We start from the raw sequence: 20,265 nt of genomic DNA, 5'->3' as shown, positions 1-20,265 counted from the left end.
ATATGTTTCACGTTTCATTATTGAAGAAGCATGTTAATGAAGAGTCTCACATTATAGATTAGGATGCCTTGTAGGTGGAGTTAGACATGCAAATAGCATTGGAGTCCATTCACATTTTTGGCCAACAAACCCTAGCACTTTGAGGCAAATATCTAGACTAGGTTAGAGTCCAATGAGAATTTTATAATGAGGTTGCAAGTTCATGGGATGATGTAAGATAGATGAGACATAGTACATCTACCTCTTTGATGAACTCTAGGAGGATATTCATGCCTAGGTGGGAGGATGTGAGGCCTCACCTAGCCCATCATAGCATAGAAGTTTAGTTATATTTCATATAATTTATATTTTACGACCTTGTTATACTTTAGTCTTTTCTAGGATAGTTACCTAGACTATTTGATACTATGTGATGTTTTATTTCATAATGATTATTACAATCATTAGGGCTTTGTATGATGATTGATGATTATTTAGATTCATGCACCTAGTTCCTTATTTTATTGATGGGAATGGAAACATGTTTAAATGCAAATATTAGATCAATTATATTTGAAAATTATGAAATGGTGTAAATGCTAAATCATGTTCAATTTGATTATGCTACTACTATATATGTACATTGGTTTAGAAATGGGAAAACTTTATTTGAAAATTGATTGAGAAATTGTCTATGTTTCAATTCAGTTATCAATCTAGAATTGAGTTAGGATGTATATATGTATGTGATTTATTTATCTTGAACTATTGGTATGAGGTTTGAATATATAGGAAATAACCATGGTAAAAATGGAGAACAAAGACTATACCTTTGTATTAACTAAGAATGTCAAGGTTAGTGTTGAAAATGAAGAGAGTGACTAAGAGGGGAGAGGTGAATTACTTACTAGAAAAAAATTCCTTTTCCTTGGATGTCAAATCAAATTTTTTATTGATAATGCAATTCTTTATCTAGCTTTGTTAAAACTAAGTTCTTGTTGTAACTCGGTTTAAAAAGTAGTCTTAATGATAGCTAATCTATTTTAACCTTTAGTAACTTACTTGCAAAAACATAAAGAATAAAGAAAAATATGAGTATGAATGACACCAAGATTTAACATCAAAACCCAATTTTCGAAAACCACCATGTAACTAGTTACAATATTTTCACTCTTTTGAAGTGATCCCTATTAGGAGCCAACCTTATTAAAGGTTACACTACATACTATTAAGTATGACCTTATTAGAGGATTTAGATCACCCTATTAAGGTGGCCTAGTTAGAATTCTTCAAACACTTCAATGTTGAAATGTCACCTTGCTGGAGGATTTACAATCTGACTATTAAGTCAACTCTATTAGGAGATTAGTTTTACTGCTATAGTCATTAGAAGGTAACAGTAAAATTTTACTTGATTTATGAAGCAACTTATTTTGTAGATTCAGATCTCTATTTTGGCTTGACCTCTGGATCCTCATTGATCAAAATATACTTTTTTTCTTATCTTCTACAATTTTCCTCTCTTCCTTTTCCTTCGATCACATATCCATCTTGTTTTCCACTTTCCACACTTTTCATTACACTTCTTGATCTCTCTTATATATCATATGTTTTTCCAAGTCAGCTTGAATACCTTTTCAAATAGTCATTAAACATCCAACTAGTCAGCCTTAATTAGTAAATCAATTAACAAGCGTAATCTGTTAACACTCGGTCAATACTTTGATTAATCACTTAGTTAACATTGAGATTCCTTTGATGCTCAACCACTTGGTCAATCTGATAAGTCCTTCATTGTTCAATTGCTCAGTCAATACTAAATACCCTTCATTGTGTAACTACTCGATTAATACCAACACTTGTGTTAGATTAATGATAACATACAATTTGAAGAATTTTTTCTAATAGTTAGATCTAACAAAAAGATCTAAACCTCGTTGTTAAATTTTTTGATTTTGTAAACACAATGTGAATGATTGTTTAATAATAGATTCATTTTTTGAAAATTGATTTGTCACTTGTAATGTAAATTATATTTTATAGTGTCACTTGACACTTGTGATGTTATGTGTATAGTAGCAAATCAAATAAAGACATCGGAAAAAAACACCTTAGCCTTAATACTAAAAAGTTATCTAGAAATGTCTAAGTTTAATTCAATTGCATAGTATTGTCATATGAAGGCTTTAATTAGATTAGATTAGAACTTCATGTTTAGGGTGACTTTAAAGGGGTTTATAAGAGTCCTAGAGTGTTAGTTAGTAAAATTAACTTACCTACATGTTAGTACTATAATTTATGGCTCTAATTTTGACCTTATTAATGTAAAATTCACCTTTATGACTCTTTCAAAATCTCATTTACCAAGTGTTGCAAAAATTGGAGTTATCTCAACCAACTTCCCATCTCCTCTTCATGTAGTTGGATTTTTATTTAGGGAAGGAGTCATGGGTGGAGTAAAAGTGGGAGTTTAGATGCCTATTAAAGTGGAATTTGAAATCAAAGTGGTTGTTTACCCACTCTTTAGTTTTAGATATCTTGTGGAATTGAGACTTTGTCAAGAAAGGAAAAGGGATAGCTCTTCTCAAGTTGTTCATTTTCCATAGGTTTGGATCAAGGTTGGTGGATTTTTCCATGGAAGGAATGTCATGTTTATGTCTATTTCCATTTTGTGATTGTAGCTAGAAATTGATGTGATTGCATATGTGTTTTGTAAAATTGTTCATGTTTTGTGGTATTGGGTATGCTTGGTTTTCTTTTCTTTCTTTTCCATTTTAATTTTTGTAAGCATGATTTTCATGAGTGTAGAAGGACATTAATCACCCTAGGAAGGGAAGCAACAACCTTCAGGTGAATGGTTTAGTTGGGCATTTCCCTAAGTGGATAGCCAATTCCCTGGAAGGAAGAGCATGAAGTATGGGCTTTATGTGCCAATACAATGATTTTCACTTTGGGATAGATAAGGGAAGAATTTTTGTGAGAAATGATATTTGTTTTGTATGTCTTGTGAAGGAAATTTTATTTCTGCATTTGGTTTCTCCTCTCAGTTTAGGCACACCTTCACCTTCCTTATTGGGTTTCAATGGCAACCTATTGTGTAAGCTCAAAATGGGAGTTTAATGCTATATTAAGTGAATATTGTTTTGTGGGTTTTTGCTTTAATGTTACCTAGTTGGTCTTGATTCTCTAAGCTCAGTGGGAGGTCTCACAGAGATCTAGATTGGGAGGTGAGATCTCCACGATTTCATTCTTGTTTCTATAGGTTTCAAAGTGGATTTGTGTTGAAGAGAAAGCTTGAAAGATTACATTTTATGTTGGAGTTTTCAAGATGAACTATCACAAGTCTTTGTAAAACTATTGTATTGTAAAAGATCATATATGATCCTCATTATTGTAATTGTGATTAGATGAGATAATTTCAAAAGACATTGTGAAAGAAAAAGTAAATTTAAATGTTGTATATGCATTTCACTCTAAATGAATTCTTGAAAAAGGGCTTGAAAGTTATTAAAAGTTTTATTTCCTTGGATTCAAATGATTCTCAAAAAATGGTTTAAAATATATTTGATATTATAGAAAATAACTAAAAATAAATTGATAATAATTCTTATTCTAAAAAATATAGTTAGTGTGTATTGTGTGTGGCTTGTTCAAATATGAACATGACAATAAGAGATGTAGGTGATAGCAAGTAGAGGGGAAAACGTTTGCATAATTGGTATAAGATTAAGTAGGGGCATTTAATTATTCTTAAGTTAATTTTATATTCATTAAGGAATTGTGAGGGAGAAGCATTACCTAAGGCATAAGGAGTTCTAAAGTTACCTCCACCTTGACACTAATCTAAACCCTAACACTGACCCTAATCATAACCTTAACCTTAACTTTGATCCCAACCATATCCCTAACTCTACTTCCTTCTAACCCTAAATTTAACCCTAACACTATGTAACACCCCACTCGAGAACCCAAAAGAAATAAACCTAATATGTTACAAAGTTTACTGATTTTTTTAATAAAAAGTTTTAAAAACATCGAAGTAACAATAATGCAGAAGCAATATATACATACACATCAAGAACACATAATCAATTACAAATACAATTTTAATTCCTCAAGGGTTTCTTCACATTCAGTCACATTTAAGAAATTTTTATTAATAAGTTTAAGTCTCAATTACAATTTCTATAATCATAAAATGAATGAACATATATAATCATATAAGAAAATTCATAAGTACAACTAATAATATGAAAGCACATCTAATGAATAACATCCATTGCACATGTCACAGGGTATGTCAAAATAGATACAAGTATATCAATATATAATACAATATCTTGTAATATCTCAAAACACACGATACATAGATACATAAAATGAATATAAGTCTTCAAGATAAGTGGAAGAATGATAATGGTACCATTGTATCAAGGGGCATCCAACATTTTTCAATCTGAGGGGGACCCACATGGTAAGCATACTCTACCTCTGACTGCATGGTCATCTAATCAAGCTCTCACTCCCATCGTGCAAGAGACATAATGTATGATCCACACACAGATAATCAAATCATAAAATAATCCTAGGCAAGGAATCTTGATAGTCAAAACTACCTCAAGGGTAACACAAACTACTCAAGAAGAAGAGATAATAAAAATTGAAAGGACACTCATTCTAATACTAACATCTCATACCAAGTCAACATATAAATACCAAGACCAAAAATATGCACAACCACCTCAAAATCAATGTCAAGTGTCACAAGCACAATGACCAATAGATAACAACTGTTATCAATAAAAGTAAACCACCAATCACTAACTCCAACAATAAAAACACCACCTGATCATTCATTAATAAAATTCAACTGTCAACAATAAATGACATTTAATCAATGAATAACAACTCACAATAAATGTAACATCAAAAGTATTATCCAACAAGTACACCACTAGAGGCAAATATAAAAAAATCATGAAGGAGACTTAGACTACATACTATAGAGTGTCATCACATGAGCCAACTCTAAAGTTGCCTTGGCAGTCTCTCAAGACCCTGCCCCCTAGTGACTCTATGTGGAACCAAAATACCCTCTTATGAAGATGAGGAAATTAGTCATACCTCTCAAGGTATCATCTCTATCTCATCTTTAATCTATACAAGAACTCAAGGCATGGACGAGAAAAAATCCCAAACTTATCTTTTAATGTACATCTCAAGGAAAGGGCTAGGCAAGATATTTTAATTACTATATTATCACTTGTTACACAACTTACAATGAGTTACCCTAGCAGCCACTTTAAACCCCAACCCCCATTACAAGCCACTCCCATAGACATGCACCTAGACTACCTTCTCAAAAATCACAAACCATAATAGTGTCCCATACTACAAAAGTAATATTGATCAAATTTGGTTCGTTAATAGGCAATCCAAAAAATAACATTGGTTCTTGAAACCCAAGTTCTCATAAATGCTCAATAGCATAAAGTTCATAAAACATAAATCTTAATTCAAATCATAAAGTTCATCATAACATCTAGTCAAATAATCATAAAAGAAATTTCAAAAATGCCTCTAGCGCACATCTTAACTTGGCCAAGTAAATAACCCACAAAGAAAAACTATCACGAAAATAAACATCACAAGACTATAAATAAAATATTAGAAAACACAGTTTTCAACCACATGATTTGATTCCACCAATTTCTCTTGTTTACTTTGGGTCATAAGGATGTGTTTAGTAATAAAGTAAGAATATACATGTTAATATAAATTGTTATGCTAATATACTTATTTAAAATAATAAGTATTTAAATATCCAATCTTTTGTGCATATAAAATATCATGCAATATTATCATGTTATTAATTTGAATAATCTTAAATCATAAATGATTTAATTAATAACATAAAGATATATTAGATTAAATATTAATATCAATTTCATTTTCTAAAATATTAATATGACCTCTATTTGAGTCTAATATTAATATTTATTTTTCCTTTAAATCCATAATGCAACTAGAGATAAAATTATCAATTGTATTGAATTACTTATAAATTCTCTCATAAAATCAAATAGTTATTAACTAAATGATTACAAAGTGAACTCTACCACAACTTCTCTTAAAATATAATTTAAAATTATAAATATTTATTTATTAACTTCCCTCTTGCATTGATAAATATTAAATTATTTATATGCAACTAAGAGTTTAACTAAACTTAAAGAGTCACTAATACTAACATTCACTTTAACTAAAAGAATAATATTTATTTAATTTAAGAAATTAATAAATTATTATTATTTTAAATAAATAAATCTAAAAAATAAATTATACTTTTATAAAATAAAAATAAATATGCAATTAGTATTTTTGCATATCTTTAATCCCTAAAATCATGCAAGCACACTATACTTACTTTTCTAGTTTTAGCATACTTGTTTTCACATGCATGTAACCATACTATACTTAGCATGTAACTATACTATATTTGTTTAAATTTTATATATATATATATATATATATATATATATATATATATATATATATATATATATATATATATATATATATATATATATATATATATATATATATATATATATATATATTAGTGGCTTGTCCACTTTACCAAAAAAACAAAAATCATACTATACTTAGCTTTCTATTTTTAGCATATTTGTTTTCATGTGCATGTATACATTATATTACAACATTCTTTCCTCTCAATTAATTTATTTTTTATGTAAGAAGAATATTTATCTATATTTTGAAAATTCATGATAATCACATAATTCTAATGACAAATTTAAAGTTGAAACCCTAATTGTTCAATTTATTATTTTCTTCCAAATTTTTACAATCAAATATTCCCTATATTATCTAAAGGGTTTTAAAAGAATACAGTCATAATCATTTTCTACAGTTTTTTCACAGATAAGTTATCTTGATTAATAAATTTTTCCTTTTCAAAATCTACAACATAATTCTTCATCTAGAATTAATACAATAAATTCATAAGTATAGTACAAGCACCCATGAAGACATGAAGTAGACAAATCTTTTAATAAAATTCTACAATGAGTTTTCAAACACTACCTCAAAACCATAGGCAAAATCTAAGACAATTTGTGAATGCATACAAATCCAAGCCCTCTGAAATTTTTAACAATTCTTTTGGTCTAATTCTGAATTTTCACTCCCAAAACTTATATAATTGCAAAATGAGCTCTAGATCTTTGATAAAGAGTTCTCCCTTAAATTGGGGCTCTAATTGTGCAATCACGAGAGGGAACTCACTAATCAATTATTGTTTATTACTTTATCACCTTTTTACATTTTCATGCACAACTCTTTTAGATATTTAATTACAAAATATCTTAATTTAAATAATTAATTTTCTCTCTTTAATTAATTTTTGAAGTATTTTTAATAATATATTTATTAATTTAATTAATAATATTATTTAGAGTTTATTATTAAAATAAAACTCCTAAATAATTATCAGTAAATTAAATAAATATAACTGTGCCACAATTAGAACTATAAAATTATCTTTAAATTTTATTCTTTCATATTTTATTTTTCTCGAATTTATTTATTAGTGCAAGCACTAATTAAAGCATAGTTTATTATTTAAATTAATAATAATAATCAAAGCTCGTTATTTACATGCAACTCTCATTTAATTATTATTAAATAAATAATTACAATAAAGAAATATTTAATATTTAATATTTTAATTCTCTTTTTGTCCAACTTATTAAAGTAGACTTTTAAATTAAATCTTTTAAACTAAAGTACATACTTAATTAATTAATAATTAATTAAATATCATTGTATTCTAATTTCTCTTTAACCAATTTTCTAAATTTAGACTTCTAAATTAAGACTTTTAAATTAAAGCACATATTTAATTAGTTTTTTAATTAATTAAATATTCTTATGCTTTAATATTTTCTTTTTAAATCAAATAATATTTAATTATATTATTAACCCAAATATTATAATTAAATCATTTACCAAATAAATCACATAGTGAAATCCACATAAAAGTAACATCACCAAAATAGACAAAAACTCAATATCAAACAACACAAACAAAGATAAACTTGTGAGTTTAAAAAGGGTGAAAAGATAGTTACGAGTCTTCCTTGCAAGACAAGTATTTAGGCTATGGTTGGGATTGGACCTAAACATTATCTCTCCATTCTTACCATTGAGTTATTGTGATAAGGCATGCTAATCCTGGCAATTCAAAGAAGTCGATGCCTAGTACCTACATTCTGCATAAAAGACAAGTCTGTACATGTATATAAATATATCTAAACTAAACAAGCAATGATAGGAAGTGGTACATCGTGGAGATCCTAACTAGCAGGTGACTATGACTCCCTTCCTTAACCACATCAAACACAACAAACAAAAGATAAAATAGACACATGCACCATACACATGAAAGTATGGGGTAAATACCATAATAATTATAAGTTAAATATCAAATGCTCAGATAAAATAATGCATCATTATGAATATGAAGTAATCATCATTAAAGCATCATCTAAAATTGCTATAAGAAATCAAATTTATCAACTACAAATCATTAAAGCATCATTAATGCACTACTAACCATAATCATTAAATAACACATGAAATATAGTCAACTAAGTAATCATCGTTGATATATCTCCAGTATAAATTATGAAATAATATTCTTGAAACTAACACATCCATGAAATAGGCATAAAAGTGTTTGTTAAATATAATGGAAAAATAAACTATGGGTGGTCATTACACACTAATCCCAACCTTGATATAATGTAGTACTTAAATTCATCTATTATCTTTTATGTTGTATCACAATTACTATTAGAATGTGTGTGTGTGTGTGCGTGTGTGTTTGTATAAATACATATACATATATACATACATATATGTATATGTATATGTCTGCACACACACACACACACACACACACACACACACACACACACACACACACACACACACACACACATATGTACATGTCAAACCTAATTCTAATTTAAATCTTACAATTTGATACAAATAGATGCACTTGAAAAAAATACTCTCGAAATATATATCTATATTCAAATGATGTAAATACCAAAGAAGGGTATGACTAATTAACCAAGAGGCTTTCTACAATGGAAGCATTCATCAAACTAAATATTTGGCTATTTTAATAAAATTTGATAGGTAATGAATAATTTTAAATTTTATTTTAAGGTGAAGATGATTCACAAGATTAAATAATAATGTCTTAACAGAAGCGGTATAGTCACAAATGATATTACATCTTTCTTCAATGATACAAATTGCAACGGTAATTTAGTAATGGTTTCTAATGGGAATATATAATGTAAATCAAATTCTGAATTTGACCAAGGCATTACAAATCATCTCAATTAAATGAATTATCTAAATTTCTCTGAATTTCACATAAGAAAAGTTTGTTTTGCCAATAATTTCTTGATCTAAGGACAATTTCTCATTACAACATTTAGAGGGAATCTAATCTATTCCTTGTCCTTAAGCTCTATAGTGGAATGTGGATATTTGTTAAGCATTCGAGTGGGAAGATCTTCAAACTTGCAATTGAGAGCTCAGACATAATAGCAACTGTAAAGGTCAAGATTCAAGATAAGGAAGGGATTCCTCCAGAAAAACATATTTTAATCTATACTAGAGAAGAATTGTAGGATGAAAGGACTCTAGCAGGTTACAATATTGTGAAGAAATTCATGCCTCACCCTTGTAGTGTTATGTAAATTTCTATAAAGACCTTAACAGGAAATATCATTGCTCTTGAAGTTAAAATTTGGCATACAATTGACAATGTCATGTATGAAATTGAGGAGAAAGAGGAAATTCCTACAATTGACCAGAAACTGTATGTTGCTCGAAAGATTGGAAGACTAGGAGATGGGTAGACACTTGCTGAGTATGATATAGAGAAGGATATCATTTTGGAACTTTTCCTTCACCTCCATGATGGGAGTCAAATCTAGGAGATATTTTTTCTTGCATCATCCTAGTAGATTTTGGTTACAGGATATCTTTTAATCTTTTAATTAATCTTTCATAATTTTGGTCGGAAGTATATATCATCATTTGCAATACCTTGAGGATCTTTCAAATGATAGATGCAAAAGCTAGGCCATGAAATTGAAAGTACCTTTCACATAGTTGTTTTGGATATCGCATTTTCTGTGTACTTGATTTGATTGGTATTCATACACATTTGTTCCTCAATAACTATTTCCTTTTTGAGAAAAACCTAAGGCACTCAGCAAGACATTGAAGTAAATGCAAAAGCTAAGGCACTTAGCAGTTCCAAATTTTGTTAATTCATTTTCCAAGAAATTTGTAGGAAAGTGGAGTTAAAAGCATTCATTTGATATACAAAGATTGTTTGATCTTTCAAATGATATATTCATGTCTTCTTTGTACAACTGATTAAGCCAAGAGGCTTTCATTTTCTTTCTCAATTAGATAAATCCTTTTGTATTATTATTATTGTGGATGATTTTTTTCAATTAGAGTATATTTTGAAATAGAAATTTTGCAAAGTTAATAATGATATGTGGAAGGAAATTGATCACATTTAGCTAATTTACTCATCCTTGGCATCTGATGGAATCCTGATGGGAAGAAACAAGGGATATCAATGTCACCAAAGGAATTGATGAGTTACAATATAGAAGAGTTTGGGTTGTATTTGATGAGTGAAGGGACAATATCAGAGAAAATGGTAAAAATCATTCCAATTTTTGGGAGGAGTTTGAACAAATAAATAATTTGAAGGAAACAACCAGGGAAGATGAAAATAAAAGTCAATTTCTTTTAGTTTTCTTGATGTGAAATTTGAAAGATATTTGTAATGGTATGATAACTGACATCTTCGAGGGAAAAGTGATGGAAATGATCAAAGGATTCTTTGGACATTAAAGGAACCTTAAAGATGACCCAAAATGTAAACAAAAATGAGCCTGATGAAATTGGCTCCAAATCAATGGAAGACTTATCTTTGTAAAGAAATTATATGTGAAATATGTTGTGAAGGTGATTAGCCAGATCAATCTAGAAATCTAGGGATAAACAAGACAAAAAAAAATGTATAAGTGATTGAGAGCATGTGATTGTATTACCTAGAGTAGGGTTATTAAGTCGTGACGCTTTCTACAGTAGAAGCATTCATTTATAGATAAATTGTTGTTTAGATTTTAGATATGAACCATTAGTCTTCATTCTGATGTTTAAATGATACTGCATGTTCTGGCTAATTGAGTTTTTCATGGTATTATTATTGAATGGTCTTTTTTTATGGATGTATGGAAAATTTATATAAATTGGGAATTTAACCGAATTCATTTTGTCTCATAAATATTTCTCTCTATAACATAATTAAGAATAAAGAACAAAAAAAATAAAATGAGAGTATTTTTTGCTTACCATAACTTATTCAAGCTTACTAGAGTATGAATTGTATCATTTTTAAAAGTTACTACATATAAGAAGCTTGCAAGGATCTAAACTTTAATTCAATTTGAAATATTAATTTTTCTAATTGGGTGAGGTTTTCTTTGTTGTGATATATTTGGGAAGATGAAAATAAAAGTTATAACAAAGCTTTGAAATCAAGTTTGAGTTTACAAATAGAATCAATTTCTATAAATAAATTCAAAACATATGCATTATGTATTGTACTGGTGTGTGTGTGTGTGTGTGTGTGTGTGTGTGTGTGTGTGTGTGTGTGTGTGAGAGAGAGAGAGAGAGAGAGAGAGAGAGAGAGAGATTAGGGGGAAGACATGGTTAGAGGAGGGAGATTGAAAAGGGGGAAGGGGGAGTTCAGATAAAGAGGATAACTAGTGTCCAAAATAGGTGGTGATAATAAGGGGGAGAGAGAGAGAGAGAGAGAGAGAGAGAGAGAGAGAGAGAGAGAGAGATGAGGTAAAGATATATATGATAAATAAAGGGAAGTGATAGTTAGAGGGGGAGCAAGTTGGAAGAAGGGAGATGGGAAGCAAGGTTTTAGAGAGAGAATGAGGATGGCCCAAGATGTATTAGGTAGAGAGATAAAGATAATAATTAGGGCATGTGATAGATGCACGTGATGATGGGGGAATGAAGAGAGGAGGAAAAAGAAGGTAAAGATATATACGATAAATATGGGAAATGAATAGTTAGAGGGGGAGGGAGATGGAAATAGGGAGAAGGGGAACAATATTTTAGAGAGACAATGGGAATGGTCTGACAGATAAAGATAATAATTAGGGTGGGCGTAAATGGACATGATGAAGGGGAACGAAGAGAGAGAGAGAGAGGGGGGGGGGGGAGACCAATGAGGTAGAGAGAAAAATAATAATTAGGGCATTGAATAGATAGACATGGAGAGAGAGAGAGAGAGAGAGAGAGAGAGAGAGAGAGAGAGAGTAATTAGGGTAGGGGATAGATGGACATAATGATGGGGGAAGAAGAGGGGAGAAAAAAGAAAGAGGGAGAGGGAGAGGAAGAGAGGGACAGGGGTAGAGAGAGGGGGTAGAGATATAATGAATTAGGGGAACAAATAGTGAGAGGTGGATGGATTTGGGAGAAAGGTGTAGTAAGTGGAGAGAGAGAGAGAGAGAGTGGAGATGGGGAGACTGATGAGGTAGAGAGAAAAATAATAATTAGGGCATTGAACAGATAAACATGGAGAAAGAGACTCTAATTTCCATTCTAAATTTAATTTTAATTACTTAATGAATATTTTAATTTGATTAATTATCATACATGTGGTACTAAAAAAAAATTATTTTCAAAGGGAATCTATTGTATTAAATATATTTTTGAAGTGAACATATAAAATATCATATTTTTAATAACTATAATTTACTCTTGTAGAATAACAAAAATAATGTCTTTCATTTTGCATCTTGACTACTACTAGCTTATATATATTTTATATATAAAATAATCCAAGAAATATCCTTCTCGAGGTGCCTATTTTTTAATTCTCTATGTGCAAAAGGCGCCTCAGAAAGATATCTCTTGACTTATTATATATATATATATATATATAAAAGCTAGTAGATAAAATAGTTTTAGTACTTTAAAATATTAGGACCGTCCACCATAATATAAACACCATCTTGCACAACACTAAAGAGAGCTACAGCCTCAAAACCAAGAAAAAGAGATGTTGAGCCCATGGGAATTAAAGTTCTCTCAAAATGGTGAAAAATAATCGTCACGTATGAAGCTAGGCCTATAGAATATGGAAAAACTAGACTAGCATCCATATAATAGAAGATTAAGGCCGACCAAAAGTAGCTCCAAGCTTATTCTAGAACTTTACATTTGATTTCTAATTCTTTTATTCCCTATATAAACTTATTACTTTCTCCATATATCATTAAATCTAAATATGTTCCAAATGAATGATTCAATGTTTCATTTATTTATTGATTAATGCTTGGAAGATTTTAAGTTGCTTATTCTTTTCATACCTTACAAGGAAACTTCACATTATAATGAGGGAGTTTCTCGTACAAACTTGTTTCACCTTGAGCTGTACCCCAGCCAAGTAACAAAACAGGGAAAGGTTCAAGAGTTGTTTATGACAGGTGGATGATGATTGTCATGAAGAGTAAACAAATGAATGAATGAAGGATATGAAATATAGATTAGTGCGTGGAGGAGTGAGTTGAAAAGGTCTCTGATGGAGACGATGTTTTTATTTTAAATTTCCATTCTACACAAACTACGACGGACTTGGCTTTCAAGATTCGAGTGTTTTCGGGTGGCTGTGTAAGTTATACACGCAAATGGGAGAGCATTATTGTCAATCACATGGCAGCGAAGAAACATCTTCGCTAAATAAAAACCCCTAATTATTCCACCATTTTCGGCCATTTGCGACCCTTCACAGCCATACAATCTTGACGAAAATATTAGTTTGTTAATGTTTTTGGGTGTCAAATTAAATTTAGAATTTGATAAGCTAGGAATAATTAAAAGTTCTTAGGGCTATTTCCACACAAAAAAATGACCTTAATCTGAAGGAATAATACATTTACAAAAATTGGCTATTTGAGTATATAGTTTAGAAAAATAATTATAATTTGATCATTGCTTAAAATAAGTAGAATTCTTATATGTGCAATAAAATAACTGGTGTTCCTTATATGTGCAATTCAATTGTCATTTCTATTAGCATTCCAAATTCTATCCTAATGTATAGTATCCCCCCGCTTGACCATTCGCGTCCATACAATCTCAGAGCCAAATATTAACTCATTAAAGATAAGATAGTTTGGAATAAGAGATTGTCCTGGAGCTTAAATTTAGCTAATAAAACTAGAAAGTCTCTATTCTGTTTGAGAATTGTAAATAAAAATAATTTTAATTTCATAATAACTTAAAATAAAAAGAACATGAAAATAAAATCATTTGTTACGGTAAAAATATTACATAATTTTTAATGGTTACAAATTTATTATTTAATATAAATTTATTTAGGATTCTTTTCACACATACACATATACAAATAATCATAGCTTAATTTTTAGATAAATGTCATTCTTGTGTAATCATATTTATTTTGAAATAGACTAATTTTGGATATACTAGAGGGATTCAAGAAAACACCTAAATTCCTCATGACTATTTATGTTTCTAACTAGAATACTCTAATTTTTAATGATAACAAACCATCAAATTAAAATTAGAAAATAAATTATTTAACTTAAAATAAAAGTTAAATTATACAACAGTTCAAACTCATTTATGGTCTACCAGAACATAATTAACATATTTTATGACATTCTTTCTTCCTCTATCATCCAGTTCATTTTTAATCTTTATGTAGCCTCTTTGTCATAGTATTACTTCATTGAGATCTATCATTAAGTATAATTAAAAGAAATAAAATTCAATAAAAAATTCCAATTTTATAACTAACAAGCATTACTTGTAGGAAGCTAGACTATAGTGAACATAACTTTATAACTAAATTCATATAATAAAAATTTAAATATATCATATTATCTTTTTAACTGTATCAACTTCACTACATTTCTTTGAAATTATTTGTACATTTTGAAATTTGTATATTAATGAAAAAAAATTTATATATTAATGAGAAATGGAAATTATGACAATTCTCATTATTACAAAATTGTCGAAATATTAAATTTAAAATTGATTAATCAATTACAAATTTATTATAAGAACCAAACTTAATTTAAATATACACATCAAAATTAAACAAACTTACAAATATACATCATATTTTAGATCAAACTTACAACTGCAATATTACCAATCTTATAAAATTGGAATGATTTACCTTAAATAGATTGATATGAAATGTTACTACCATAACTCTAAAACAATTAGAACAAAAAACTCTATTATGTAACAAGAGCTCTGATTGAGCTTTAGTCCTTGCCTTCTATGGGGAGAGCAAAGGAGGGCCTACCGTACAACGAGGTTTGTGGTTTTGTAGCTATATGTGGGAATTAGTTTATGTCTGCATTTATGTTAATTAAATTTGCAATGTTAACAAACACCTCCAAGAAGAAGTCTATGTGAATTATAATAAATTAGTGATAATAGAAAGTAGTCAAATAATTAATACGTCTTATAGTAAAATAATTAGAATGTGAAGGCATTAATTATTTTATTACATTTTCATTGATGAAAAAATGATTTTGTTTGGGGATAGTTATGTTGTAGTAATAGAGAAGTCATTAAGATATAATTACTGGCATTTGATTTATTTTTTAAGTTGATTGTTTCAAAATATTAATTAACACTAAATAATAAAGATTCACAAGAACAAATCTCATCGACAACAATAAATGGAACATTATGAACTATCCCTTCTTTACCAAGATCTCCCATCTCAATCTTGCTCCAACTCAAGGATACTTAATAATAAAGTTTCCTTCAGCATTAAATTATTTGTTGTACCACAAAAAAGCTCAAAATTTTGGAGAACACATAAAAGTATAAATAAGTGTACAATTAGTTGATGCTTATTAAATAATATTTTGTAATATTATTTTAGTGGTATAGTGCATATTGAGAAATATATTTTATATAATGATTATTTATGTAAATAGTTGTATTATTTTAGCTATGTTTCTACCCTACCTTTTCTTGTTTAGTCTCCACACTTAAATTATAGAGGGATTCTACTCTTCCTTTATAATAAAAGGCATGGACTCTAGCTTTTTCAACTCTTGTTTTTATTAAATTATTCATATCTAAAAATTTACAATCAATATTTTTCTAAAATGATCCAACTATCAGGGCTTGACCTTTGATTAATTTATTTTTATCAATTTATGTTTTGTATCACAATTTCAAATGATATTCTTTTCTAGATTAGAATATTAAATGTTTACTTTTAATTTAATTTTTATATTTAATATATTACAAATTATATTGACAAATTATTTAAACTTAATTTTTGTTATTAAATTATTTATCTATAAAAAAATTGACAATAAATATTTTTCTTGAACATTAAAATAACCCAACCGTCATAAACATTTATTGAGAGATTCCATTGCAACCCACAAGAAAGTGTATGTTAAAATCAGAAAGGCTTTGGCCTAAACATAAAATTGGCAGGTAATTCAGTATGAAAAAAAAAAACAGACTAAAAACCTCCACATGTCGATCTAGCCACGTGGTGCACATATTTGCACTACCAGATAAGTGTAAGGAAATGCAGCCAGGGAGTAATGAAACGTGTTCGCACCAAATAAAAGTGAAAATTCTAATCTCTTTAAACTGACACCCCTCTCGTTTGCCATAAAACATCGTTGTTTTTCTGCTTGAACAAAGCTCAAATTTCTTGGGTATTGTCTGTAAGAAATTCATCTGGTTACTAACATATCTAAATTTTTCCCGTCAATTTCCGTAGTTTCCAAGGTCTCAGGTTCAAACTATGGAACCGCCGTTAATGAGAGGCTATTGGAACAGTCCAGAATCTTGCCCTTTGATAGTTCTACTGCATAATTAATGCAAATAAAGCAATGCTTATCGGCTTCTTAATTTCGTCTGCTTTTTCACAATTTTTTTTGAAAATTACCCCTACCGAAAAAGCATCCGACCAATAGGAAATTAGGATTTTAAAGACAAAAAATAATTATTTAATATTTACATTTTGAAACATGAGATTATAAACCTTGATGTAATTTGTACCGAAAACATTAGTACCCTGCCTTAAGGGACTAATAAGCACTGGCAACATTGAAATAATAATAATAATAATAGTTTATTAAGAAAACCGCAGCCTTAGTTACGGATGTAACCTCGTGATCTAACAAGCTTTACAGGCGTCAGGAACGATTCCAAGTCGAGAAGCAGCAATGTCATAGACCACTCGGAAGTTGCGCTGCTGATAACTCCCAAAAATGGAAAATCCCGAATCGGAGGAGGTGGGAGGTGGAGCGAAAGCCAGGGATGCCACCGACCCCTCCTCGTTTGCGGGAAACAAGTAATTAGGAGCGGGAAGAGGCACGTCCACATTGTTATCAAAATACAACGTGATCTGCGGCACCGCGATTCCTTGGGAAGGAATGTTGAAGCACGCATCGAATATCGAGTACCGCGGAGCTGGAGTGACATTGGAGAATTGGCGAACAAAAGAGTCTCTCACAGAACCGTATGCGGGCTCCGCCAGGCAAGTGAAGGTTTCCGAGTCTATAATTGTCCCTCCCCCCCTCGAATCGTCCATCGTGGGCACCGACACACGACCGTCGCCAACGGAGACAGCGATCAAGGCAACGTAATAGAAGGAAGGATGGGCAGAGCTCGTCAAGAGGGGCGTAAACTGCATCCCACTGGAGGATGAGAGGGCCGACTTGCCGAGTTCAAGGCAGCCCGTGGACGTAGAAGAGGGGATGCAATAAGAGAAGGTTTTCTCGAACAGATTGGCCGTCTGCGAAATAAACGAGATCGACCCCCTCCCAAATCCGACCAAACCGGGCGCCGAGGTGATAAGTCCCGTCCGAGATTCCGAGCAGCCGAAAATAAAATCCGGCATCGTTTGCGAAGCCACGGCCAGCGTATCGGTGGAGATATCCTGGGTGACCCGTGAGCCGTCGCCGTAGGTCTGCGTGTAGGTGCAGTTGTAATCCCCGCAGTTTGGGCTGCTGCGGAGTACCTGACACGTATCGGAAGAGCAAGAGAGGTATTTGAAGGTGGGTGACTTGGAGGGGTCGAACACGTCACCAGTGCAATCGGTGCAGGCGGCGCAGGGAATCCAGGAGATGTCACTGCCTGTGTCGACCAATGTGTAGAAGCTCTGCGGGGGAGTACCGAAGCCGAGATTGATTATGTAGTTTCCGCTCTTTACAGCCAACGGAACGTCGGCGTCCTCTTGCGTTGAAAAGCGTACCGCTCCTTGAGTTATTGCTTGATAGCGCCCATCGTCGCCTTTGATTGACTCCAGCATTGCGCTCAGCCACGTGGAATTCTTGTTGCGGAAAGGAGAGCAGTGGGCTTGGACGTGCATCAGAGGAATGCCTGTGCTCGATTTGACCGGCTTAGCTGTAGAGCACTCTCCGTCCTCCTGAGTCTCCTGGGGACTGAAAATTAAGGGGCTTACTTGTACGAGCTTGCTGCTCTGGGCTATGCCCGAGCACAGTAGCAGAACAAGTAAAAGACGAATTGTTGTCATCTCTGACCAGAGAAGCAAATACAGAGAGAGATGATTGATTTGGGAAGAGGAAACGAAGTAGTGATTGATATAAAGGTGGGAGACGGAATTGGGTAGTATTTGATGGCGACGAGGATTTGTTTTATACTTCCAGGTTTCATGACTTGACTTGAACATTTGAGCCTTTCTGCTCAATATCGCGCTCTAAGATTCCTTGCTAAACTCTAGCATTCACATAAATTGGATTTCTCACATTTCTTCTCTTTCTCCATCACTTTTCTGTTTAGACTACAATTATTAGTAATAATGGTAAGATGTAGAGATTCTGATCGAAATTACAATTAAGATTTGAATATTTAGAAAAAAAAACAAGATTTCTAATAAAACTATAACACATAAACTTTATTTGTTACTTTTTTTTCTTCTTACAAAATAATAGATTTATTTTTTAAAATTATGTTTTAATTGTATTGAATATTGATTATTACATCTTGATTAACTTTAATGTTTATTTTTCTCTTCGATAATAACATTTCTATCATACAATTGATTGTCTCATAAGTTCCATTGAAGTTTGTTGAGCTATGTCATCTAGTTGTTGATAGACTTCATAGCTCAAAGCCTACCTATAATTTAGTTTGAATCCCTCATTTCCTCCTCGTGCGCGTGCATACGTGCACACACACACACACACACACGTGTGTGTGTAAATGTATATATGTATATGTATATGTATATATATGTATGTATATATATACATGCATATATAGTATATATGTATATATACATATATATACATATACATTCTATAAATTATTAAATTAAATTATTTCATTAATTAAGTGGTGACATGTGGACAATGATTTTAATGATTACAATTCAATGTGACTATAGATGACAAAATGTACACCTTACAAATTTAGTTGTATTTGATGGTTGGGATAGCTATTTTTATCATCTAATTTATCTAAATTATTTTTATTTTGTGAAAATATTTAATTCACCTCTAAATTATCATGTGTATAAAAATCATCATTGTAGAAAGAAAACATATCTTCCTTTCTTAAAAAAAAATTTCTTTCAAGGTTCATATGTGGTTGTGATCAAGGGCTTTGTTCTATACCGAATTTAAAAATCTCTTTTCCTACTTTTTGAAATTATCTTTTTACTTATAATGGTATTACTTATTCTCCTTTTTAATGAATACATTAAGTTAAATACATAAGTGTTTTCTTAAGCATCATAAGGTCAAATTATATCTCACTAGTTCAAGCATATTATTAAATGTTTACACTAGAAATATATACCAAACACCTGGTTGATACATAAATATAAAAGAAAATAAGAGTGTATATTTCTTATCTAAGAAGGAAGTAAAACTATGTCAAGAGAAGATTCTAACAAATTCACACCAAGCTCCCATATTAATCAAGATGAATTGACTAAGAAAGAACTATAGTTGATCATGACATTCACACTAATCCAATATGTGACCATGAAAATTGCCATGTAAAGAAGTCACTTTCAAGAAAGATTCTCATAAATAGACTAATATGGGTAATGACGAGAATTGATAGGAACTAGTTGGTACACTTCAT

The 20,265-nt window shown here is 30.7% G+C and overlaps 1 protein-coding gene across 1 annotated transcript; it reads right to left on the bottom strand.

Moving 5' to 3' along the window:
* Positions 1-17,248: 17,248 nt before the first annotated feature.
* On the bottom strand, positions 17,249-18,711 carry LOC149542672 (aspartyl protease family protein 2-like). The gene has a single exon (XM_089796227.1). The coding sequence runs from the start codon at positions 18,686-18,688 to the stop codon at positions 17,327-17,329; it is 1,362 nt and encodes a 453-aa protein (XP_089652353.1). The 5' UTR covers positions 18,689-18,711; the 3' UTR covers positions 17,249-17,326.
* Positions 18,712-20,265: the final 1,554 nt, after the last annotated feature.

Source organism: Cupressus sempervirens, chromosome 8 (genome assembly GCF_028749045.1).
Source record: "Cupressus sempervirens isolate cs-2001-9-10 chromosome 8, ASM2874904v1, whole genome shotgun sequence".
Taxonomy (NCBI): domain Eukaryota; kingdom Viridiplantae; phylum Streptophyta; class Pinopsida; order Cupressales; family Cupressaceae; genus Cupressus; species Cupressus sempervirens.
Note: the sequence above shows the minus strand (reverse complement) of the source record. Positions and strands in the feature narration are given on the sequence as shown.